The sequence below is a fragment of the Xenopus laevis genome, chromosome 5L, assembly GCF_017654675.1.
Source record: "Xenopus laevis strain J_2021 chromosome 5L, Xenopus_laevis_v10.1, whole genome shotgun sequence".
Taxonomy (NCBI): Eukaryota; Metazoa; Chordata; class Amphibia; order Anura; family Pipidae; genus Xenopus; species Xenopus laevis.
Genome location: NC_054379.1, coordinates 148,990,281 through 149,017,317, shown reverse-complemented (window position 1 = coordinate 149,017,317; position 27,037 = coordinate 148,990,281). Strand labels below are relative to the sequence as shown.

The window sequence follows — 27,037 nt, the reverse complement described above, 5'->3', positions numbered from 1 at the left end:
AAGGTACCTGTAAAACCAAGATATAGCTTCTGCGACAGCAGGAAATTAAAATACAGGTATTTTGTAAACTTTTCTCTTCCAGAATTGGCTTTATAGCGTATACAGTTTTCTAGACGGTCTAATCGGAAACACAATAGGTCGTTGGTGTCTATGCCAGGCAAAACCAAATCTAAACATTAACTAGAGTTGTCCATGAATACTATGTCGACATCTATTTTACAGAATGCATAAAATTTCATTTATAATGGTTTTTGCCTCTACTGAGACAGTCATTCAGATGGCAACTTGATAAAAATGCCCCTTCCCACCACCCCCTGAAATAATTTAATAAAAGGAATGCTGTATGTCAAATAGCATTTTTTTTCCTTGGACGTCACTAGATGAATACATTTTAGAATTAAAGGGAAAGATAGAAAGTAAGATCCTGTCAAGGCTTCAGACTTCCAATAGTTGTGGTTCCCAGTGGATGTTTTTTAAGAGGAGATTTGAGGAGCTTCAGCACATTAAGGTCTGCCTAAATAATTGCGCCGGACACCTGCTCATGGAAAGAGACTGACCGGTAGTTACAAGATTCTGGGAAAGTATCCCATCAACTAATGTTATAAACTGCCCTTATCCATAAGAGATAAGATTGTAACCATACTTTAGCAAAGAAGCAAATAATCAACGCTGAGCATCTCTTCCCCTCCATCTCAAAATATGAGTTTTCCAGAAAGCATGCGGTTTGTCATCCTTATCACAGAGCTTGCCTATCTAAGCTCTATGTACACATCCCAAAAATGGCTATATATTATTTATGAGGAATATGAAAATATATTTACACATTTACAAATACAAAAAATGTATTGCACTTTCTATTTACAATCGTAAAACCCACATTTTTGTTCTTCACATACAAGGCAGTTAGTTGTAAGTTGCACGGAAAGAAGAAGCAACAGCCTTGGCTGCCCTGACATTGCAAGACATTGTAGGTGCCTCTGGCAGTGTAAATGCCCCATCCTGGCATGCACAGGTGCCATTCAATAGATAAAGAGAAGGATAGACTGAACTTCAAGCCTGACTTGGTTTTCTATATAGAGAAACAATATAATGCATATTAAAAGTTCATATTTGTAATATGCCAATAATTGCTGTTCCAAGGCAATGCAGCTTAGTTGGGTCAATACTCTTAGTGGATAGGTCTCTTCTCTTCACCAGTTCACCATATTCTCACTTGTTCCTGCCAGAGCTTCCTGTAACACATTTGGGCAAAACTCCCAATGACACAGAATATTCTCAATCTGATTGTGATTGGTCACTTGTGGGGTAAGCCGTTATGACATTGCCCAGAACGTGGTTTCTCCCAGCAGGCAAAGTCCATGAAGCACTGAAGGCGGTGGTCAATGGTTCAGCTTATATAACCAAGCTTGGATTTTATTCCCCAAAGCAAGTCACTAATTGGTTTAAGTGTAGGTCCATTGGGGTCCTTTAGTGAATGCCTAAATCTCAGTGAGCGTCAGTTTGTAGGAGCCACCTGACTCTTCAATCTGTAGATGGAATGTGTCTTCATTGGAGTAGTGCTTTATTATATTGTCATCCATGTTGACCAGGATTCTAGGAAGAGATGATACTATTAGACCTTAATCTTTTCATTTACTGGACCCCACTACCTCCCGCTGTACCCCCCTGGTAAGTTACAATAATCATGACTTGCTTACATACACCATCTGTGGGCCTAGATGAGTGTCCCTGGCAGCCTTTAGATCAAGGCCTTTCTGCAGCTTTAGATAAGGCAACCAAAGCTTTTTCTATTCACCTGTTCCTGCAGCAATTCCATCTTTTTTTCATACATACAAAAATATCCCAAACTATGAATTAAATTAATATTTAAACACAAAAAATACCTATTTAGATAGATACATTCGGCAACAGGCAACACTGGGACACTTACCCCTTTTTACATTTTTTAAAAATCTTTCCAATCTTTTCAATGGGGACTTCATATTTTTCAGAGACCTAAAATAAAAAATATTAAAACCAGAATTTAACGCTAATCCAACGTTAGCATTTTGGTAGATTTGTTCTTCTTAAATCTTGAATATCTATCATTTAAAGGTTCATTGAATATAATAAACTGGGTGAGGCTTTGTTTAGCCAAATTAACATTCTGCAAAAGGTAGAGCCCATTGGCACAGCACACAAATCTGGCCAAAAAAAAATCACAGATCTTCCCAGGAGAGGAGAAATGTATAGCAATCGAAAATTAATGATTGTATCAAAAAACGTGGGCTACAGGGAAGATTTACCAACTGCAGTTGCCGATAGAAATTAATCAGCGATGACATTTTAACAGTCTACTACAGATTGGAAAATAAGAGCAGTTGCTTATGGGAGGCTACTGGCAACGGCCCTCTGGCAATATGAGAAAATCAACCCAACAATGGGTGCCGTGAGTACAACATCATTATATACCATAGACCAATACTTACAGCCTCCATTAATCCTTTAAGAGTTGGTGTTTTAAGCATCAGAGCATCAAAAACTTCCTCCGTCTCCCTCCTGACGTAGAGCAAAACTGAAAGAAACAGAGTCTAATCAATATCCACAGCAAAGTATCTTTACCCAAATACAAGCTAATGTGTTTAACCTGGTATTATTTATGCTGTAAGTGAATTGTAAGCCATGTTTCTAAAAAGGCAAAGTTTACTTTTATTTGCCCTAAGGTTTTGCCTAATGAAAACGTTAAAGATCAGTAAATAACTGTCCCTCTATTTCTCCAAAGATTCCATGAAGGTGTCCCTGGATCAGCCTGCAGTCTTGCCATTAACTCCTTATCACCCTCTACAGGTATAGAGTGTAATCCAATTACAAGAAGCCCAAATTGGGAGTTTCAAGGGACATAGTATGACGTCATTGGGGTGTGGATAGCCCCCTGTACAGATATCATACATCTACACTATATATATCTGCAAGAGTGGTATACATGATATAGTGACCCTTTTAGAATGACTAAATTTGCAATCTCCTTCCAACAAATACAACCCTAGACCTACAAATGTACAGTAGACTGGTAGAGCCCAAATGTATAATCTATTGCAATAACTCATTAGGATACAATGAAAGTCTATTTTGCTAGATGCAGTTAAATGCCAAGGGAAGTTGCCCAAAAAGGTGCTCACCATTGTGGTAAGGCACATAAACTGATCAAGTGACTCCAAACAACTAATAATGGTCGGTGCTCTGCTGTAGGGAATTATGCTTATGTAGAACTTGTTCTAAAAGCTATACACAGTGAACCTATAAACTCCTACACACAGCTGAAAATATTCATACTTGCCCACGTTCATAAATATATGTAATGCAAGTTTGCTCTGTTTCAACGATCATTGATGGACAGTCATTTGACTTATGATAATCTTTTTGTTTTTATTTACACCATCGTCTAGTTGTATTATGATCCCAGTATTTGATTGTACTTACTCAGAGGTGATGTACATTCTTTTGCATTGTTTGTTACGCAAGTTGCTTTTTTTTTTATTTATGTCAATAAACATATTGAAACAGAAAATATTCATACTTGCAAAAGGATGGAAAGGCGGCACTCCGGTTAAAAGAGAAAATGGTGGTTTATTGCAACAGGTCACAAACCAACATCACCTGACGTGTTTCAGGAGCAACTCCCTAGGGAGTAGCTCCTGAAACGCGTCAGGTGATGTTGGTAAGTCTGGTTACAGTGGGAACGCTGGTGGCTGAGCACCCGGTTCACCAGAATGGAGCTGAATTAATTTGAACATACAAGGGGTGAGTCTAGAGCGGCCAAAACCATCTTTTTCCACTGAAAATATTCATATACCAATCTACAGCCCAATAGTGTCCCAGCAGCCAAGAACTATATTGCAGGCATAATGAAGAGCAAGACAAAATTACCTCTTTTTGGTTCATCCACCCGTGGCAGCTTAGCAGGGGGTGTGTTGAAATCTTCTTCAGGGGAGAAGGGCAATCTCTTCATTCCAGGGCTGGTAAAGACAATAAAATACATAAATTGCAACAAAGCTAAAACCTGTATAATTAATAGACACAAAACATTCTTTAGCTGCTCTTTAAATATGTCATTTTTTTTGTTTTAATGAAAATGCGGATCACAGATTAAATGGATACCAATGATTTAATTTGGATTTAGGCCAAGATGCTCCCCTCTGTGACCCACTGATTAAGCAGAGGTCATAGTTAAGGGCCACAGTTTATGGTTTTCTGTACTCTCCTAGCAGAAGTCTAAGTATATTCTGTACCATCAATCCTCCAAACAAGTCATATCCAAACTGCAGCCTCCAGCTGTACTCATCAACTTATCCGCATCCCCTGACAGCTCAACCCAAGCTGGAGGCCTGCATGTTTTATATCTCTGCTCTAACATATATTATAAAATAGGAACTTCTAGAGGACACTGGCAGCTCACATCTGCAGGGTTATAGGACTGGCATCCCTTTTACAAAGACCTTTCTCAAGTAAGCAGCGTGAAGCCAATTTTACAAATACTGGTCTGGAAAGTAAGGAAGGGTTAATTACTTCAATTCGCCTTCCATGTCCTCCGGAGAAATGGGAAGAACCTTGAGAAGAAAAAAAAAGAAAGAAAGAAAAGGACCATTATTTTTGGCACAGTTTATCAAACAATTGGGGTCCTATATTATGAAGTGCTCCAGGACTGGAAACCCACAGCAACCAGTAAGAGGTTTGTGTTTAAACAGACCAGTAAATGCTGCCTGCCAATTGGTTGCTATGGGTTACTAGAACTGATCCTGTATATTGTACAGGTAAAATCGTAAGTAAATATTTTATTTTGGTGTGTAGTGCAAATGCAACAAAAGAACTTCACACTTACATGGGTGGTGCGCTGGAGGTTGGCAAAATGGACATCTGGGATAAACAGGACAGGCTGAGTGTCCAGATCCATCATAGGCTTAAACACAGTGATGTCAGTCCTCTTGTGAGTTGGAAGAAGCCCCACTTTAACATCCTGGACTATAGGAGGAAAGAAAAGGCTCTAGTTAATAGAATTAACAGCCACACAGTCTTTATAACTAATTACTATACAAGTTAAGCCCAATGCCGCCCACTCAGACCATGGCTCCAAACTGACCAGAGACTTGGCACTGTAGGGGCCAGTAATCCACACCCTTATGCTTACTCGGGGCAGAGACATGGGAAATGTTCATTGGTTAGAGAAAATGTACCCCCTTTTTTTACATGAGCTCATTCACTTCAGTTGTGCCTTTTAGGGCTAGTCCACACGGGGAGATAGCCCTGCGTTTGCGGTCGCGGCGACAAAGCGCCGCGCCAGTCGCCGCGACCGGCGCAGGCGACAGTTTTGTATGGGCGCCTATGTAAAAACGCCTGTGCTAACCACACGAGGCGATGCACTTTTCAACAGTCGCCTGAAAAAGCCTGGCGAGGCATTTTCAGGCGACTGTTGAAAAGCGCATCGCCTCGTGTGGTTAGCACAGGCGTTTTTACATAGGCGCCCATACAAAACTGTCGCCTGCGCCGGTCGCGGCGACTGGCGCGGCGCTTTGTCGCCGCGACCGCAAACGCAAGGCTATCTCCCCGTGTGGAATAGCCCTTAGAAGTGAAGGATTCTGGCACTTGAAGTCCCTCTGTTTTCCATAGTGGGTGGCGGAAAGATTCTGTGGAAAGTAGAGGGAATTCAAATCCCACAATCCATCACTTCCCAATGGAACAAGGCAAGGGAGTGGTTGCAGAACATTGTGAGCCTAAAGGGGGGTGGGGAAATGGTTCCTATAAGTCAGAGGCAGACTATCATCATTTCCTCTCATTCATCTATATCAGTTTAAAAACAATGATATGTCACATGTTTATTGGTATATTAATATATTTTTTTCTTTTTTGTAATGTTTATTAAAACATATAAAACATAACCTTTAAAAAAAAAAACTGATATGTCTTTGGAAATGTATGTACTTTTGTTTTTTTTTTTTTGTTTTTTTTTTTTAACATAACTGAATGAGTTCATGTCAAAGAGGGGTATTTTTTCCACCTTTGAGAACCCAACTAATTCTCATCGCCACTGACAAAATAGCGGTTTAGATAAAACTGCATGGTACGGAGATACTTTTAGCCTCAGGTGAGTTAAAACAATTTTGCACTACACAAAATAACTGAATTAAATTAAAAAAGTTGTTGACTCTGAACCAACAGACTAATGTTCCTGCGTTACAGGATGAAAATGATTAAATCATCCAGTTTTATAATTATAGAAATTGTTTTCCCCATTAGTGATTTTATTTTATAATAGATAATCAAACTATGAGGACACACATTTCAAGGCTGCTTATATACTGTATTTGTATTGTAGATACATGCTTGGAGCTGTACTGGTATGCTCCATAAACAACTGATATGGCCACTAGGGGTGCTATGCATTTCCCCAGAAAACTCGTGTGTAAAACTTATTCGCAGAAGTTGTGCTTTCAGACTATTTAAAATGAAAAATAAACCCTGTGTGCTCTTTAGCATTATCACATTATTGTCTTTTCCATACATGTCCAAGTATTAGCAGCCCCGGTATCAGAATGACAATAACGAATTCCTGTACATAGAGAGTTAGATATCCATGGAGGAACATGACCCTGCTATAAAGGAATCCGTCTCACACCCATGCTATAAGCAGCTCACAGGCCTGGGACCCTTTCCCCAATAACAGATACTGGAGTTGCCGACATTAAAGCTGAACAAACAAGTCTCCTGTAAGTGAAATGATTTCCAAGGCTTCAATCATTTTTACTTACAAGTATTGATCTGGGAGCTGGGCTCAGAACACTTGCCTTTTCGCTTGCTCTGTTTACGTTCCTCGTCTCTTATTTTACGCTCTGCCCCCTGCAACACAGAGAGAGAGAAAAGTGAGGGCTAAAAATCACACAAAAGGGAGGATAAAAAAAAACTCTTGGATACTCATAATCTGCCCTATATCACCCCCCCCCCATAGTAAATGTTATTAAGATACATAGGAGTTTATATTTGGATGGCACCATGGGACATTGGTTCCTCCATTCCACCGGTAGACTAGAAGATGCACAGCTGGTGCCAGGTGTCTTTACATTGGCTGTAGGTCAGAGGTGGAACCTTCCAGAGCCATATGGTGCCCATGTCCGTTAAACATCTTGGAAATGTATATTTAACAAGAAAATTCTAATGGTAAATCATGTACCGTTTTAGAATGCTGGAAAGAGCTTACATGGCACAAGCAATATGATTATAGCATAATAACAATAGCAGCACGGCACAAAACCTGAGCTGCCTCAGTAGGAACTACATCTGCTCCGGTTGGTGAATAACTGTGCAACGTGGTAGTTCGGACATCAGGGACCAGCAGGAGCCTCACCTTGTCACAGAAGACTTTAATCTGGCAGTAGGCTCTGTGCACTGGCTTGTTACTCCTGTTGTTATAGCTGTACGTGTCAATCTGAAGGTTCAGAGGCAGCCCTTTCACGCCTTTCTGGGAGGAGAAATCTGTACTCAGGCAATTCACAGATATAAACACCTGCCAAAAAAATAGATAAATACGTTACATTTGGCTACAGCCAAAAAAGAAAATAGAAACAGGCATGTCTGTATACATTCTTCCAATAGGAAAGGCAAATACAATGGATATGGTTCAGGCCATATAGAGCATGGTTTAAAACAGCATCCCCAAAATTAATGTGCAACGATGCCAGGGAACTGGAATGTTTTTTTTTTTTATTTAAAGGTTAAAAAAAATAAATAAATAATAATAATATAATGGGTGTAATTGCTTCAGGCAGCCTCATTTTGATGAGGGCGCTGTCTCCTTTGGGATCAGTCAGAGCTGCCACCAATTAGTTTACCTCACAGCCAGGGTTGCCAGGTTGGCGGTTTTCCAGCCAAATTGGGCTACTAATTTAAAGCCGGGTTTTGAAAGTACAAACTGGCCAAGGCAAGGATTTGGGCTACGTTTTGGGTCTTGGCTGGTTTGTACTTTGGAAACCAGCCAAAGTTTTTTCTTGCCCTAATGTGCCAAGCCTGCATCTCCCAATGCATGTTGGGTAATGTAGTTTTTGTTTAACAGTTTGCCAAGTTTAATGTAAGACTACAATACCCAGCATGCAATGGGATTGACTTGTGTAGAAGTCGGGAGTTACCAGATTTTGGGCTCTGTACCCCAGTGTCTCGTCACTCTTAAGCATACTTTCCTCAACTTCAGACAATTTTTGGGCAAAAATTTTCTGGCCCCCAAAATGTCTAGAGGTTGACCTGTTTTACCAATATTTATTGAAATTATATGTGTATTAGGGCCTTATGTGGCCCCTATACCTCCTGGGCCCCCCTCTGTAGTTACATCCCTGGTGACGGGCGAATTTGTCCTATTTTACATTGTGGAAAAATCAGTAAAAAATTTTGAAAAAGGTGTATTTTCACATATATGCATTTATTTTTTAGACTTTTTTGATTGCACATATTGTGCTATTTTGGGCTACTTTTGAAGTGCCTCTTGGCTAGTTTTGTGTTGGTTTTGTAGCCGACTTTGGCTGGTTTTTAAACTTAGACTTGACAACCCGGCTCACAGCATCGCAAAACACTAGAGGAAAGGTTCAACCTGTGGTAACTTAGCATGACAGGCCGAGGGCTCTATTTATAAAACGGTGTAAAAGGTTTTATGCCTAAAATGAAGTGTAACATGAATGGCATCGGTCTAGTCCTAATGCATACGTTTCCACTGCACATTTAGTAGAGGTGTAACTCCTTAATTGAGAATCTCCCGATTGACCAAAAAAATGTCATTATTTTACACAATCACAAAACCTTGCTTCAACTACTCCAGCCAACGGGACAAGCTCAGAGGGAGAAGAAATTTGTGTGGGGTGAAAAATGGTGTAAAATGTGCTCGACCCCTGTGCTGGGATTTGTAGACAGAGGTTGGGTATTCTATTGTAACTGATAATTTATTATCAAGGCATTTATAAAGTGCCAACATACATCACAGAACAGAACCACATTCAAACAATATTAGAATGAGTTGGATCAGACACTAAAAAAATGGCCGCCTGCATGACTTCTGGGCAGTGTTCCTGGGCACATGAGAAGCCAACAAATGGAGGAACAGAGGAAGAGTATGATACAGAAGAGATAGAAACAAAGGCCCAGATGTATCAGCACCTAATCATTGCCCTCACCAGCACAAATTACCATATAAAAGGCTTTGTATTGCATCTCTGAACATCAAGGCCTGTATTTAAGAGAAATACCGCAGGAGCGACCCACCCAGATGGAGTATTAGGCGTCGCCAGCTTCTGTGGTATTAACGAGTCAGGTATTCACCTCACTCTGACAAACACGTATGGGAGAGGCAGCACTTGTGTGACTACACGGGGGCGAGACAACAAAGGCTCTGGCAGGAGGATATAGGGCGGCGAAAGAGGAGTTTTAGAAATATCAGTCTCTAAGAGAAAAATGTAAAAATGCACGGAGCAGTAATATAGGAATACAATACCTAAATATATGTGTAATATTTAGACACAGGCTGATACATATTAGCATTTAGAAACTTCTCCACCTGCAAAGAATAAGCCTAACAAAACACTCAGATTAGAGAGTGGTCTGAAACCTATTTTTTTGTGTATACGATTGAGTCCACAATAAGAAGAGTTAGCTAAGGGACTGGGATAAGGAAGCTTAGCAAGTCAGAGGAAGCAAATCCAAGGTACACCAATGTATAACGACCAATATCTGGATGAGGATAATGACTAGGGAATAGCTGCATGATGCAACCTTTAATAGGTCAGCTGGGGGACTTTGATTTACCCAAACACACTCCAAGTAACAAATTCAAACGGTAAACGCCAGGAGACAACTATTTTTTCTTTTTCTACATCCACGTCCCAGGTGCAGCACTTAGCAGAAATAATGTTTACTTTCAGTTCGGGACCGAAGAATGAGGAGAAACCGGGTTATTTTGTTTTGCTTTGTTTTTTGCTTTTGTTGGACAGGACAGAAAGAATCTGGTGGAACCAGATGAAGATGCTTTAACAGATTGCTCCTTTGGGTTGGGCCTACTTCAGGCCAATGGCTTCATACCTGTAAATGTCATTTTAAGTGACTTCACTAACCAGTTTTACCACTTCTTAGAAGCAATTCAGAGTTTAGACATATCTCCAAATCGCTCTCATCATTGTAACTTTGTACAGCATGCTTCAAATTCAGCAGCCAGATTTGCAGAAAAACACTGTTATTTTGGGGACGAACTGTTGTTAATAGGGGCCCTAATAGAGAGCCAGATTCTCTACTGAAGATGCTAATGGTGTTGATGGTGGTACAACTATTACATTGTGGCACTATAACCCACAAACCACCAACAGTCTATGTGACCCTGTATGGAAGGCACATATTGCACAGATTTAATATACTTTATTGCCCCTCTTTATCCCTTTAAATGTTTTTTTAAATAGCCTATAGACTGGTTCTCCTCATACATTTAAATTGTGTCTCTTTAGAATCCTTACATTCTTTCAGCTTCTAATGTCCAAATTACATCTATGACTCTTACTGGATAACCATATGGGGTGAGCAGAATATGGTCAATAAAACTTCTGGGTAAATGAAAAGGAAGATTGAAGGCACAGCTTTGGTGGCTGCTCTTAGTAACCTGTGACACACTGAAGATATACAGTGCTGCTGTCCCCCGAGGCAGAGAAGGGTCGGGTTATTTGCTTTGCTTAATCCTGCAAGTGTAATGTTTTTTGGCATAATTCCACACTGGAGGTAGAGTTCTGCTTAACCCCTCCATAGAATCCTGTAGCATGTGATTACGGCCTTAGTGTGATTTGGTTTTTCTCTACAACTCACAATACAGGGCCCGGATACGCCTTATTAATTGCACTTTCCAGGCATCTTGAGTATAGGATGAGGGAAAGGATTACAAGGTTTAAGTAGTTACATGGTGAGCATTCGGCTCAGCGCAGTTAACTGCGACTTCCAGGGGGTTGTAAGGACAGTTATGAACCCCAGAGGGATCCCATCACCAGAAAATAAAATTACATATATTGAACTTGTCAAATAAGAGCATCAAGCCACGTCATAACATAAAAATTAGGGATGCACCGAATCAATTATTTTGGATTCGGCCGAATCCCCGAATCCTTCACGAAAGATTCGGCCAAATACCGAACAGAGTCCGAATCCTAATTTGCTTTGTGACAAAAAGCCACGTTATCTTCCTCCCGGCCCTAATTTGCATATGCAAATTAGGATTCGGTTCGGCTGGGCAGAAGGATTCGGCTGAATCCAAATCCTGCTGAAAAAGGCTGAATGCTGAACCGAATCCTGGATTCGGTGCATCCTTAAAAATCAATGCTTAATATGCATTTATAGGAATTTCTCCTTTAAAAATGTGCAGGCATTCGGCCAGGATTTTATTTCTTATGCACTTAACTGCCCTTTATTCCTTCCATACAATAAAATAATGGGAACCGGAGCTGAACAAATCTTCGCTCTGTTTGCTTATGAATTCTCCCAGACATTACGCTTGTGGCTTTCCAGCAGAGCTGTCAACAATGGCTGCCGCCACTAAATGTCAGCTTTATGCCACCATTCATGGGCGACTCCTTTTCTTTTGGGCTCCGGAGTTGGTGTGTGTTCTACCTGATCCATTGTTAGCAAACATTCCCACCAGGTCTATCCAGAAAGGCTTTATTCAGGAAGAGCGAGGCGCATATTCCGACCGCTGTGTACATAGCCGGCTTGGAATAATATACTTCATTATACCTCAAACAAACCAACTCCATGTGAAAAAAAATAAAAATAAACAAGGAGAAAGAAATATTCCAAAAGGACTGGTCTCTGCTGGGAAAAAAATGAAAACAACAACTTTCCATTCCGCTCTATTAGGGGAAGGTGTTTTAGGCAAATGCCTTGTTTTGGGACAAGAGGTCTCTTTATTACAGCAGAAGCCCACACAATGTTTCTTAATAACCAAATCAACAAGGTAATGCGATATCTCCCCTCGCATCAGCTTAAAAACCTCCATTGACTGATTTTACAAGGTGCCAATTAACCCTTTCACGAACATCCATCCTCAATGCTGCGGAGCTCCCCTGGGAAAGTCGGTGTCATAATAGAGGCAACAATGCTTTCAATGTTTTAAAGTACAGTTGACTTGCCTTAAGGCCCCTTTAAAACAAGACACATAATGAACCCACATCCTGCATGGCTAATTAGCAATCAATTTAGATGCATGCTGCATGGCTACACAGAAACCAATGCAGTCTGCATCTGAATGATGTAGATTCAACCTTTGTCTGGTTTCAAAGTTGGAAACCCAAAAACTAGAGTTTCTCAACTTCTGCTGGGAAGTAAACCAAGTAAACCAAGTCTGGAAATCTCCAGTGTAGCCTAAAGGTTATTCCATGAAAATGTAAAAAGGGTAAGTAAAGTCTAAAATAGAATAAGGCTAGAAATGCAGTATTTTGTATACTAAACAAACTTACTGCACCAGAGGCCTAATAAAACAAATGATTTATGCTTTCAAAGTTGGCCACAGGGGGTCACCTTCTTGTAACTTTGTTAAACATCTTTGCAAGACCAAGACTGTGCACATGCTCAGTGTGGTCTGGGCTGCTTAGGAATCGTCATAGATTGTAAAAACAGCACAAGTCAAATAATATCTGCCAGAAGCAGCAAGACTGATTAATAATCAGAGTATACAGACTGTACTGGGTCCTGTGTTGTCATGTAATCTAATGTGGATTTTATAGTTTTTGTATTGTTTAATACAAACTTTCTCCAACTCTGCAGAATCAGTGGCTGCAGCAAAATAATCCTCCAAATACTGTAGAATCCCAGTTTATCTGTTTAACTCTGGCTCCATGCAGCTGGAGTTGGAAACAGTTAAGGGGATGTAAAGGCAAAAACAAAATCCAATACAAATCTCTGCACAGTCGCCGACTGCTCTACAGGGAAACAAACAAAGCTGCTTGAGTTCTGCATGGCTGGGAAGACGGGGGATCCCCCTGCTGTTCATAAATATGATGGTTTCCCAGAGCAGTTAGGGACCGTGTGACAATTCCTATCCACAGCATTAAATAAAGGGAGAATTTCACTGCATACAGTCAGGTTTCTTATAAAAACGGTACACATTTATTAATTAAAGTATATTGGAGATAGGGTTCTTTTTCATTTCCATTAAAAATGGGATTTTATTTTTTTGCCTTTCCATGCCCTTTAAACTTGGTTTCTTCCCTGGTTTCTAGTGTTGTGCAGGTCGGTCTAAAACCCAGTGGTTTACCCATGGGCTAGTGCAATTCTTTTCTAGCAGGTTGTGTGCCATATGTAAGCCTGACTCTGGCAACGCCCTCCCAGCCCATGACCTCAACACACACCAGCACCCCTTCCAAACTTCTTCTGACCTTTATACGATTTCTTTGTATAACATTATTATTTCTACAGCCTGTCCCTTTAATTATGTATATTGGATAAATGCCCTTCTGCTGGAAATAATATTAATAAACATAATATTTACTGCATTTTCCAGAGCAGCAAGGTGACGGTTTACACAACTAAACAGTTACTAAGCATGTTGTTTGTAATTAGTCTGAAGCTGGATTCTGATTATGGATTCATAGAGGGAAAACATAGGAGATAATTACAGCGTAGGCCGATAATAAATGCAACACGCCCAAATCTTCATTTCACAAGTCACAGAAGTAGAAATAATAACAAGGAAGACTGAATGCTTACCTTTCCTTCATCGTTCAGGTCCCAGGTAAAAGAAATGGCGTTGTAGGCAATCTCCTCAATGTTACTGATGGTGTTAAAACTCTCTTTGTAGTCGGCTGAAAAACAAGACAAGAAGGTTAGACGGCAGAACACCAAATGGTACCTCCCACCTCGAAAAACATACAGGCAAGTCAATTGACTCCTGATAATAAAAGCTTAGATTGTAAGCTCCGCTGGGGTAGGGACTGATGAACAATTATAACATTTTCCATCTCCCAAAACAGACCGATCCCTTCTATGAATCGTTACGTAGAGTTTTAAAGGAAACAGATATATGGTTTCATTTACAGGTATTGTCCAATATAAACCTCAAAAAATGCATGTGGTCTAATTTCAAAGACTCCCAGCCAGGCAGACAACGTCAGAAACAGCCGTAAAGCAAGATCTTAGCGAAGGGCTTACCTATGTCTATGCATCGCTGCTTTGCCGTGTGCTGCCGTGAATGCCAGTACTTCCAATGGCGGAGCTGATCCTCTCTGCTTTTGTCATCAGCAAATACAACCATAATCACACTCTGAAAGGGGAATACGAAAAGCATAAGGATACAGAGCACTTGTCGTCAGCATACACAACATTGCTTTTTCCCCGCAGTTTACAGCTAGAAAGTTGGAGCTGCTATATTGTACACCTACAGCCTGCCCGGAGTCCTGACCCCAAAAAGACATGATGCTTAAAGGGATGGTTCACCTTTAAGTTAACTTTAATATGTTATAGAACAGCCAATTCTAAGAAACTTTTCAATTGGTCTTCATTATTTATTTTTTATACATTTTTTTTTTTTTTAAATTATTTGCCCTCTCTAGCAAGATAAATAAAAACAAGACGGACCAAATCACTTGGTCTGAGTTCACTTACCCGAACTTTACTGATTGGATGATGTATTCCTTTGTTGCTGCCAATCTCCTTTAGAGTTATGGGGTAAAACTGGCCTTTGTTCAGATACGTCATCGTGCTGTCCCCAGGTTTAGGCCTGAGGGATTTCGATGCCTCAAGGGTATATTCAAAGTTATTCCTGGATAAGAAAATAAAAAAGGATATCATATTAACGGTTAGTGGCAATTGTACAAATGCCTAGATCTAGAAAGCAATTGTGGGATAAAGACTATTTCCCTGCCTCTGATAAGCTTCTTCTCATATATAGTACAGATATGGGATCAGTTATTCGGAAACCCATTAACCAGAAAGCTCCGTATTAGTCCTATAGACTATTTTATCCAAATAATATTTTTTTTTAAAAATGACTTCCTTTTTCTCTGTAATAATAAAACAGTACCTTGTATTTGATCGAAACTAAGATATAATCCATTCTTATTGGGAGCAAAACCAGCCTATTGGGTTTATTTAATGTTTACATTTCCTAGTAGACATATGGTATAGAGATCCAAATTAAAGAAAGATCCATTATCCGGAAACCCCCAGGTCCAGAGTATTCTGGATAACAGGTTCCTGTATCTCTTATCAAACAGGTGTGTTCTTCATAGATTCCATCTATGGGTATATGTATTTCCCCATTAGTTAAAAACATAAAACTTAAACTATACTAAACAGAATTTATTTTTAGATAATAAGTGCAGCCCACCCTTTGCTCCCACCAACAGCTCCCATCCACCTCGCCTCTCACCGGCACCAAGCTGTTTCTACAAAATAAGGGCAGAGACAAACGATCAGATTTGGGGAGATTAGTCGCCCGGCGATAAATCACCTCTTCTTCAGGGAGACTAATCTCCCCAAGCTGCCTCCCACCTGCTAGAATCTAAATTCATTTGAGGCAACTTCGGGCGACTTCAGAAAATGAAGTGCTCCGCTCCGATTTACATCCTAACCAACAGGAGGTAGTTCGGGGAGATGAGTTGCCCCGAAGAAGAGGAGGATTGTCGCTGGGCGACAAATATCCCTGAATCTGAGCATGTCTCTGCCCTAAAAGTGAAAGCAAAAATACGATTATAGAAACACACGTGAAACAGTGTTTAGACATTACCCAGCAACAGAATCGAAAACATAGTCTTCAGAATTCATACTGCCCATTCGTAGGCTCAGGTCAGGTGGAAAGAAAACCTGGAAGAAAAGAAAAAAAAAAAACACTCTTATAAAAACTCTACCTGAACAAAAAAGAGATGTAGAGCAAATAGAGCAGAGCTCAGGCATTACTGTGTTTGCTTTAGCACTACAAACAGCAGAGCCCAGGTTCCCTGCTTTGTGATATCGATATACATCTCTCTCATTTCCCTGCCTCATTAAACCAAAAATCAGAAAATTCCCTTCTTATTATCATGCTAACACTTGCAGAAAGGAATTTCAAACTTCATATTTGCAAGAGAGACTTAGTTAAAACATAACCGAATGATTATTAAAGTCTCAGGAAAGAACACAGACAGGGGAAACAGTTTGGCTGAGGATTATGGGAGTCGTGTTGAGTTCTATGCAGTGTTACAGTTTCTTGGTATAGAAAGGCCAAGTCGACAAGTGGAACTCCTTGCCCAGTTTGCAATGAAAGGAAAATAAAGAAGATAAATGTAAGCCAGCTAACAGAATAATGACCCTATTCATTAGGTAGTGCTATGGGCACATACATATCGCTTCTGCTTGAAATGCTCAAGACTAATACTGTGTGCACTGAACCTCTAGCTTTTATGGCTGGTTGGACCATTAACTACTCATTTCTGATAAGGCTTTCTAACTAGAGATTTTCTTTTGGATCTCAAGTTTTATTTAAAGACAAAACCACAGAAACATGTATATCACCCTCGTGTCCGGCTGAGTAGACTGTGACAACCCAGAATCACAAACCAATCAGAGGTCTGCTTTCATTTTTATAACTGCACTAGACAAGTCAATTCCAAGTGCTGATTGGTCAATATAGGTTATTGATCCAGCTGGTGCTACTATATAACCCATCAATTATCCACGGGAAGTGAAAAGGTTTTCTAAAAACATATGATGCTTCAGACACTGTGTTTTAAGCCTCAAGAAGTGCCTTGCAACCCTATGGAACGTATAATTGTAGATGCTTTAAAGGATTCTGTCATGATTTTTATGATGTATTTTTTATTTCTAAATGTTTACACTGCAAATAATTCACTCTACAATGTAACATTTCATTCCTGAACCAACAAGTGTATTTTATTAGTTGTAATATTGGTGTGTCTGTGCATCTCAGGTCATTTTGTCTGGTCATGTGATTTCAGAAATAGCCTGCACTTTAGGATGGAACTGCTTTCTGGCAGGCTGTTGTTTCTCCTACTCAATGTAACAATGTGTTGCAGTGGGACTTGGATTTTACTATTGAGTGCTGTTCTTAGATCTACCAGGCAGCCGTTCTCTTGTTTTAGGGAGCTGCTATCTGGTTACCTTCCCATTGTTTTGTTAGGCTGCTGGGGGGAAAGCGAGGGGGCGATATCACTTCAACTTACAGTACAGCAGAAATGAGTGACTGAAGTTCATCAGAGCACAAGTCACATAACTGGGGGCAGCTGGGAAACTGACAATATGTCTAGCCCCATGTCAGATTTCGAAATTAAATATAAAAAAAATCTGTTTGCTCTTTTGAGAAATGGACTTCATTGCAGAATTCTGCTGGAGCAGCACTATTAACTGATGCATTTTGAAAAAAACATTTTTCCCCATGACAGTATCCCTTTAAGAAAGGTACGGTGCAGCCAGTTAGGAGAAGGTATGGTGTAGCTGTGGCTTTACATTGCACAAGCCTTGATTAAGGGTTAAACATAGTTTGATAAAAATCTACTACCTCTGGTACATCTTCCTTATATGTTTCGGAAAATGTGGAGTCAGGGGTGCGCCTCTGGGAATTAGGGGGCTGGTTGTTAGAGGTGAAGTGGTCAGAAGGGACAGTTCGGTCAAAGGCGACAATCCGTTCTGTCGGTTCCGTGTGGAACACACTCTGAAGACCCACCGAGAAGCAATGGCTCTGGGATTCGGTTTTGATGGGGTGAGCGATGGAGACTGCAGCTGTTGTGTCCGGCGTGGTCAGGTGACCTCTTTTATCCACCTGGTTGGCCAGGGGCACCACTATGTTAAAGGGCACCGTCTTCAGTACCTGCACTCGGTTATCTGGAAGCAGGGCTTGTTCATTGATCTGAGGCAAACCATTCCTTTACAAACGAGAATACATAATGAGCGTTTCACAAATGACAACGGCACTTTGAGATAATGGTTTATAAAACCAAGGAGAGATGGGGCAAACCTTTTGCTGTGCTCATGATCCGCATGGTCGTGCTCCTGCTTTGCTGCCGACAACCTCCTTTCCCTGGGAACCTGCCAAATTCAACATTATTTCATGAATCCAATGCAAACAACTGCAAGAACACTGCTACAACATTAAGACGCACATTTATCTATATTCAAATTCATGCCATTTTTTTTTTTTTTAACTCGCATGAATTCGATTTTACTCGAAATTCGAATATTCGATTATTTATTATAAAAGAAAATCAAATATCTTGAACTCCAAATAATTTTACCGAGTTGAAAACTCAAATCAAATTCAATCAAATTCGATTCAAGTATTTTCCCTGCAAAAAACTCAAATGTCAGGAAGGCTGCAAACATCTGCCTTTGACTTATACAGCAATTTGGCAGGTTTAAAGGGACAGTAACATCAAAGAATGAAAGTATTTTTAATTAGTAAAAATTGAATGCAGTGTTGCCCTGTAAAACTGGTGTGTTTGCTTCAGAAACACAACTTTCCACGATTGCTACACAGCAGCTTGTTTATATAAATAATAGTAGATCAGTTTTACCAGTGCAGGCAACACTACATTATATTTTCATTACTTTAAAACACTTTAATTTTTTGGTGTCAATATTCCTTTAAAGGTGGCGAATAGTCAAATTATAATTCTTAAAGGGCCAGAGTATGATAAATCTCGAAAATCGAATTCGATTTTTTTTTTAAAAAAAACTTGAATCATGTTTGGATAATTCCCTTTTTGAATTTGACAGTTTTGACCATAAAAAAAAATAATAATAATCGAAAATTCTAATTTTCAATTCGACCCTTAATAAATCTGCCCCTAAGCGCCAATTAGTCTGACAACCACAATATTCTAAAACCACAGCAGGACAACTGTGGTCCGGCAATAACAGAAACCCTGTGCAGGAGGTCAGTACCTTGTAATAATCATATAAAAGTCCCAAGGCGGCTGCGCTGTCTTCATCTCCATTTATGCTCATCATGGCTTTGGTGGCAGCTGTGAGAGGGTTTTCAAGAAAGGATTTCCAGGCTTCATCCTCATTGGTGTAGGATCTCCTCTGCTGGTACAGCCCATCGTTCTGAAGCACCAACACCGGCCGTTTACTTTAGTAGGAAGGAAGAAAGAATTGAGCTTGAAGGAGAATTGGTGAATAGAGTCTACAGTAAATGCCAAATAAATGTGCAATATGACTGGACGAGGTATTTTAGCAATATGCAATTGGTCTTCATTTTTTTCATGGTTCTTGTATAATTGGCCACTTTGGACCCCGATGGTTAGAAGACAGTACAGTCTTAGAAATCTGTCACACTGGCTGGTCAAATATGGGGCATGTATGGTCAACTTAATACTAATATGAACCAGAAAATTCCACTAAACGGACTGCTGCCTAAAATCCAAGCCTACAAAAAAGGGAAATAACATTCATATGGTAAATACAAATACACATTTAACCAAGATGAACAAGGCAAAACAAATACTGCAGAAATCACTGCCAACTGTGCCAAGTAATTGTCTACAGTGTACAAAACCAATATATCAAGTATTATACCAACCAAGCGGTGTTTATTACTCTTTTTTACAGACTGAGAGGCAGTAGTGTTTACATGTTAACAGCAACACAAGTACACATCTCTTCCTTGCCCCTTAAGGCAGAACAGCAGCAACTATAAAAACAGTGGGAATAACGGTGTAGTAGTAGGATAGCAGGTATAGTAGGGAGAGATGGTGCCTATAGTAACAGTGGGATAATAGTCTCTGGGAAGGGAGTGTGACTGTGGGATAGCAGGTATAGTAGGGAGAGATGGTGACTATAGTAACAGTGGGATAATAGTCTCTGGGAAGGGAGTGTGACTGTGGGATAGCAGGTATAGTAGGGAGAAATGGTGCTTATAGTAACAGTGGGATAATAGTCTCTGGGAAGGGAGTGTGACTGTGGGATAGCAGGTATATTAGGGAGAGATGGTGTCTATAGTAACAGTGGGATAATAGTCTCTGGGAAGGGAGTGTGACTGTGGGATAGCAGGTATAGTAGGGAGAGATGGTGCCTATAGTAACAGTGGGATAATAGTCTCTGGGAAGGGAGTGTGACTGTGGGATAGCAGGTATAGTAGGGAGAGATGGTGCCTATAGTAACAGTGGATAATAGTCTCTGGGAAGGGAGTGTGACTGTGGGATAGCAGGTATAGTAGGGAGAGATGGTGCCTATAGTAACAGCGGAATAATAGTCTCTGGGAAGGGAGTGTGACTGTGGGATAGCAGGTATAGTAGGGAGAGATGGTGCCTATAGTAACAGTGGATAATAGTCTCTGGGAAGGGAGTGTGACTGTGGGATAGCAGGTATAGTAGGGAGATATGGTGCCTATAGTAACAGCGGAATAATAGTCTCTGGGAAGGGAGTGTGACTGTGGGATAGCAGGTATAGTAGGGAGATATGGTGCCTATAGTAACAGCGGAATAATAGTCTCTGGGAAGGGAGTGTGACTGTGGGATAGCAGGTATAGTAGGGAGAGATGGTGCCTATAGTAACAGCGGAATAATAGTCTCTGGGAAGGGATGATTCCGTCAGGGACAGCCGAAGGTTTACAGGTTGGACAGCTCAACTTGTGTTAAACTATAATAAAATCCATTAAACCCTCAGCCCCACCAGCAACAAGACATCATGGAAGCTGGAATCCTTCACCAATGTTAAACTTCTAACAACACCAAACAGAACACAGACAAATCACTAAATCTCAGTGTTCCGCTTACACACACTTCTGTACAACAATTTCCCTGCTGCAATAGTTCACCAGTTATGTCATCATAAGGAAATTTACACATCAAATACACAGCGCCCTGCCGGCCAATAAAAATCAGCAAGCTGAAAGATGCCATTCTGAGATAATTTAAATGAAATATAAAATCCACAAAGCACTTGCATGGCAATAAAAAAATGTATCGACTCTGGCTGGGATACAAAAAAAAATACACTAAAATAATGGGGGGTGGAATTCTGGGAATTTAAAAAAAAAAAAAAAAAAACCTTCTAAAGCCCATATATTTTATATAAGGATTGTGGAAATAACCCTATAAAGGAGCCCACTTTCCTGTCCCTACTGCCCAGAAGTTAATTCCGGGATCATTATGAATTCTCTTGTTCCTGAATATTGAATTTTCCATAGAAAAACAAAATGACACCAAGAAAGCCCTGGGTTGTTTTGCAGAATTAGCCGATTAAGGTTCCCATGTTATTAGCAGGATCTCTTTCTCTCTCGTGTAAATCACACAATTCTCACCTTTTATTTTTTCATCAATAGCCCTTGGATTAGGTTGCTGCTGCATTCACCCAGTAAGAATGTTCTGTATTTTAGCTGGGGTTGCTGCTGTGACTGCAGATCCTTTAGGCTCTACTACTTTTTATCATTCATCTTTCTATTCGGGCCCCCTCCTATTCATATGCCAGTCTCTTATTCAAATAAATGCATGGCTGCTAGGGTAATTTGAACCCTAGCAACCAGATTGCTGAAATTGCAAACTGGAGAGCTGCTGAATAAAAAAAGCTAAATAACTTCAAAAACCACAAATAAAAAAAAAAAATTAGTTGCAAATTGTCTCAGAATATCACTTTTTACATCAGAGGTCCCCAACCGCTGGACCGCTGACATACTTGAACTGGGCCGCAAAACCGAGTCCGAATTTGACGCGGACGCCCACGAAAATAGTCTCAGGGAAGGGATGATTCCTTCAGGGACAGCAGAATTTGACACTGGCGCCCACGGAATTTGACGCGGGCACCCACGGCATTTGTTGTGGCGCACGGTTGACATCCCCCCAGTCATTGCAAAAAATTAGGGCTTTACACTGGTCCCTGGGGCAAAGGTTGGGGGCCGCTGCTCTACATCATAATAAAAGTTAATTTAAGGGTGAACAACCCAATTAAGAAGAAGAGACACTGCAGGAAGCACAGAGTATAGTTTCTCTTGTTCCCCCCCAAAACAGGATGAAATAATATTAGAATGGGAGACGTTAAAGGGAAACTCCATGCTTAAACACGTATTTCTGAGCAACTTTCTCAATACACATTCTTTTTACAATAATTTTAAAAGTGTCGGAATCAGAAATGCAGAGAATATAAACTGTCGGAATAAATGTATATTGGAAAGAGGCTTAGAAATAATGCCAAATAACTGTTTTTGGATGGTTATCCCCCTTTAATTTGCAAAAAAGAATTATTACTCTATATGCATGCTGATAAAAAAGTAATTTATTATATCATATTAAAATGCATAGCATTTCCCCACATGGAGCCCAACGCGTTTCATGCTTACCCCTTAGCACTTAGTCATAGGCAATCCCCCTTTAACTTGCCTTAAAATGTTCCCCACCTGCGACCATCAGTACTCTTTTAAACAAAAAACCCTATGCCCGTATGTTTTACTGAGTATTTACAGTAAAGAAATAAAAAATCAAGGAAGCCCTAGTTATGACTAATGTAAAATAAAAGATTCCCCAGTGTGAGTAATGTTAACCCCTTGCGCTCTCAGCCAGAGACAGAGTGTCAGAGCTTCTGTTTTGCTCTACTTTCCCAAGTGCAGGTAGAAAAACAGGTGTTTGTGGCAGTCCCACCCCATTGCAACATTCAGTTGAAATTCATAAATGCCTGGAAGGGAATCTGCTGTGTTATAAGGCGTGCGAGGAGCCAGGGTGATCACTCAGACAGAGGAGCACAGTCTCAGGTTTGGCAGAAACTTATTTCCCACACAAAACTTTAGGGAGGGTTCCATTTTTTTTTTTTCTTTTGCCATTTATTTAACAGCGACTGTTGACTAAAGTGATTTTTTTTATTGCCTCTCTTAATTACAGAGTACAGAGCGAAGCTGATGGATTCCAACGTTCCTTCCAGCCTAATAAATGTGAGCTGAAGGTTCATCAGCGAGACAGACAGCCTATCAGAACTTTATTGTGCCCTTATCTACAGAAACCACAATATTATCCTGATGCATCATCACACAAGGAACAAAACATTCAAAACCAAAAAAAAATGTTATGGTCCTTTAAAAAGGACAAAGCCGATTTCATACACAGCAGGAAACTCACAGTTAATATAGTGTAATACAAGTGTCATTGAGTCATGTGAACACAAGTGACATCACTGATGTTAACCGATGACATCACTATGTGCATTTATAAGTCATTCATAAGAATATAAACATATATAGTTAATAATGGGTGGAGGGCACACCAAAAACGTTCAAAAATTAGCAGGAGGTGCAAAAACAAATGTTACCCCTACCAAAGGTAACCAATATCAATACTAAGTCAAAATGTTTGCACACTCAAAACAAAACAATTGGACATAAGGGTGGTTTGAAAAAGTAATTTTTACTATTGTTCAAGAAAACATTTTACATGGATAATGCCATACAATACATGGCGCAATTTATACAATGTTAAAAAGTAGCATAGAAAATCAATCACCCATTAGTCTCATGTAGCAAGCAAGAAATCAGCAAGAAATCCTTGCTGATTTCTTGCTTGCTACATGAGACTAATGGGTGATTAATTTTCTATGCTACTTTTTAACATTGTATAAATTGCGCCATGTATTGTATGGCATTATCCAGGTAAAATGTTTTCTTGAACAATAGTAAAAATTACTTTTTCAAACCACCCTTATGTCCAATTGTTTTGTTTTGAGTGTGCAAACATTTTGACTTAATAAGAATATAAACAGAAGGTGGAATACATAGCATATACTGGGTGCCAGCAGGAATAGTAGCTTTAGCCAGCAGGCACAGCGATAAGGTGTTACAGGTATGGGATCTGCTATCCAGAAAGTTCAGAATTAAGGGAAGGCCTCCTCCCATAAGACTCCATTTTCATCAATGTTTAATTATGATTTCCTTTTTCTCTGTAATAATAAAACAGTACCTTGTACTTGATCCCAACTAAGATATAATGAATCCTTATTGGCAGCAAAACCAGCTTGTTGGGTTTATTTGATGTTTAAATTATTTTTTAGTAGATTTAGGGTACAGAGACCCAAATTATGGAAAGATCCCTTGTCTGAAAAAGTCCAGGTCCCAAGCATTTTGGATAACAGATCCTATACTTGTACTAGTAAAACACATATAATTTGAAGAAAAATTGCAGAATATACGAAATATATATGTATGTATATAAGGGATGCACTGAATCCAGGATTTGGCTGAATCCTTCTGCTTGGCCGAACCGAATCCTAATTTGTATATGCAAATTAGGGTCAGGGAGGGAAATCACGTGAAAAATGTTTTCCCCTTCCCACCCCTAATTTACATATGCAAATTAGGATTCGGTTCGGTATTTGGCCGAATCTTTAGTGACGGATTCGGGGTTCGGCCCAATTTGGAGATAAGGGTATGGAACCCATTATCCGTAAAGCAGTTATCCAGAAAGCTCCCAATTACAGATTTATTATTATTATTTTTTTTTTATTATTCCTTTTTTCTCTGTAATAATAAAAACAACAGCTTGTACTTGATCCCAACCAAGATATAATTAATCCTTATTGGAAGCAAAACCAGCCTATTGGGTTTATTTAATGTTTATATGATTTTATAGTAGACTTAAGGTGTGAAGATCCAAATTATAGAAAGATCCTTTATCCAGAAAACCCCAGGCCCGAGCATTCTGGATAACAAGTCCTATATGTGTACTAAGTAGAAATAAATCATATTTACATTTTCACTTACCTGTTTGCCTTGGGGCATTAGGAGATTACTAGAAAGGAACTAAAGCACCAGGAAGGCAAGGTGGGATTCTTACATTCATTAGACCCAATGACAGTTACTATGAATGATCCACATCAACCGGCTCTGGCTCAACTGATACTAGGGGTCTGGAATCTACTAATGATACGGGTGGGATTTAATGATCCTCTATTAATTTCGGCTAATCCACACTTCTTCTTTTAGGCTCTCAGCAGGGAAGGACATGGCATTCTCATTCACACTGCAGCAGTCAATCACTTGGCCGGACAGGGAATTTACTGAAAAGACGACCCTACCCTTTTCATGTTTGTGTCAGTTTCTAAGGATTTAAAGAGACTAGGAGCTGATGGCAGACACTAATTGTTCTGAGCCTATTCTGCTTAGATGGCCAACGCCTTACAGGTGTCTAGTTTCACCCACATTCACTCTCTTCGCCATTTTCTCAGCTGGGACATAACTTTATCCAGGACCCCGACATCAGATCCATCTACTTACTGGAGCTCTGTTACCTTAGGTTACTGATGTACACTCCTGACGCTACACAGGCATATGTTTAAACAATATAAATGCTACAATAATATATATATAATATATATATATATATATATATTATATATATATATATATATATATATATATATATATATATATATATATTATATATTTATTTTTTTTTTTTGTTAATAGAATGATACAGCAAATAGGCTATACATGAGACCAAACATAAATAATAAAGTTTCAAGTATAAGGAACAAATGAAAAGATGACCAGGTAGCTGTACAGACAATACAAAGCCTTACAGGAAAGTCTGCCCTCAGCTAGTGATTACCTGCCAGTTGAGCTGACACATTGTAGGGTCTAGTAAAGAAACAGACAGAGGCGTCACTATTCAGGCAGTTGGTAGGACTAGACCAGGGGTCCCCAACTTTTTTTTTTTTTACCTGTGAGCCACATTCAAATGTATAAAGAGTTGAGGAGCAATACAAGCATGAAAAAGCCCCTTGGGGTGCCAAATAAGGTCTGTGATTGGCTATTTGGTAGCCCCTATGTGGACTGTCAGTCTACAGGAGGCTCTACTTGGCACTATACTTCGTTTTTATGCAATTAAAACTTGCTTCCAAGCCTGGAATTCAAAGAGAAGCAGCTGCTTTGAGGACCATGAGTGCAACACGTTGCTCTCAGGATACTGGTTGGGGATCACTGCTCTAGACAATACAAATTAGGAGTTTAGCTGTGCACCATATCCCTAATCCAATAATTAGCAGCATTATAGGCTTCATCAGGCTGCCTACATGTCAGTAAGACAGATCCTATAGGCTTAACCCTGGCAGGGTGCCCCTATAATAATCTGAGTCCTGACACACAATGGTTAAGAATATACAAAAGGCAAAGATTACTCTCACACTTGCCCTTGGAATGAAGAATTCAGAGTGAGTGCAGCAGGTGCATCTATACACCAGATCCTTGGGCTCAGTACATACCTATCCTGGGGGGGAGCTGCCATATCACACAGCCAATTCCAATAACAGAGACACCTATTCCATGGACTGAAGGGATTTCCAGTAGCAGTTAGAGAAGAGGAGGGGTGGGTAGTTAAAGCAGGGATGTCCGACCAGCAGGTGCTGCGCTACAGGGATAGGACACAGGGATAGGCAATGAGCGTTGCTGCTGGGCATCCCTGGGGTATAAATGGGGCAATTGGTGCATTAGAGGGTCGGCGTCATTGCCCTCTCTGCCCATGAAATAAACACAAGGTATAAGACCTGCTATAAGGGAGAGGGGAGACCCCAGGAGCTCATATATAGAAATATACACACGGACTGGCTCACTTACTTGTCGTAGTCTTGTGTCATGATGCTCTCGGGTCGGTGGAACTGGACTTTCTAGTTGGGACAGTCGATCAGATCTGCCGGCGCGTGTGTCGGGGGAGCCGGAGCGCACAAACCCGTTTAGTCGGCTTTTCTGGCTTTTTGAGCTTGGCTCTGATTGAGAAGGAGGTTTAGGAGCTGGGAGACGCCTGATTGGCTACAGCTGCGCCTCTTGGGAGGGGCGTGGACGCGATGGGAGCGGATGATTGGTGAACGCGTACGTTCCATAGGTGAGCCGTTTTCCTGGCTGCTCTGTCACCGAGCGCGGCATTCCTACACCTGGGCTACTGCTGCTACTGCTGGGAAGAACTACAACTCCCAGCATCCCTCGGGTATTTTATGTATAGAGGCTATTTACACAAGGCACATGGACCAGGGATATGGCTCGAGCTGCGATTGGAGAATAGAAACAAGGGTATTAGTCATGGGACCTTTATAGAAGTCCTTG

General features: G+C 40.3%; 1 protein-coding gene across 1 annotated transcript; it reads right to left on the bottom strand.

Moving 5' to 3' along the window:
- On the bottom strand, window positions 1–26,651 carry grhl1.L (grainyhead like transcription factor 1 L homeolog). Its single transcript, NM_001095602.1, is given in 16 exon segments — window positions 1–1,593; window positions 1,931–1,995; window positions 2,469–2,554; window positions 3,907–3,995; window positions 4,546–4,586; window positions 4,859–4,998; window positions 6,819–6,870; window positions 7,376–7,534; window positions 13,744–13,838; window positions 14,185–14,296; window positions 14,638–14,794; window positions 15,761–15,837; window positions 17,528–17,891; window positions 17,984–18,054; window positions 18,910–19,096; window positions 26,555–26,651. Coding segments are annotated over 16 exon segments (1,830 nt in total). The 5' UTR covers window positions 26,575–26,651; the 3' UTR covers window positions 1–1,478.
- Window positions 26,652–27,037: the final 386 nt, after the last annotated feature.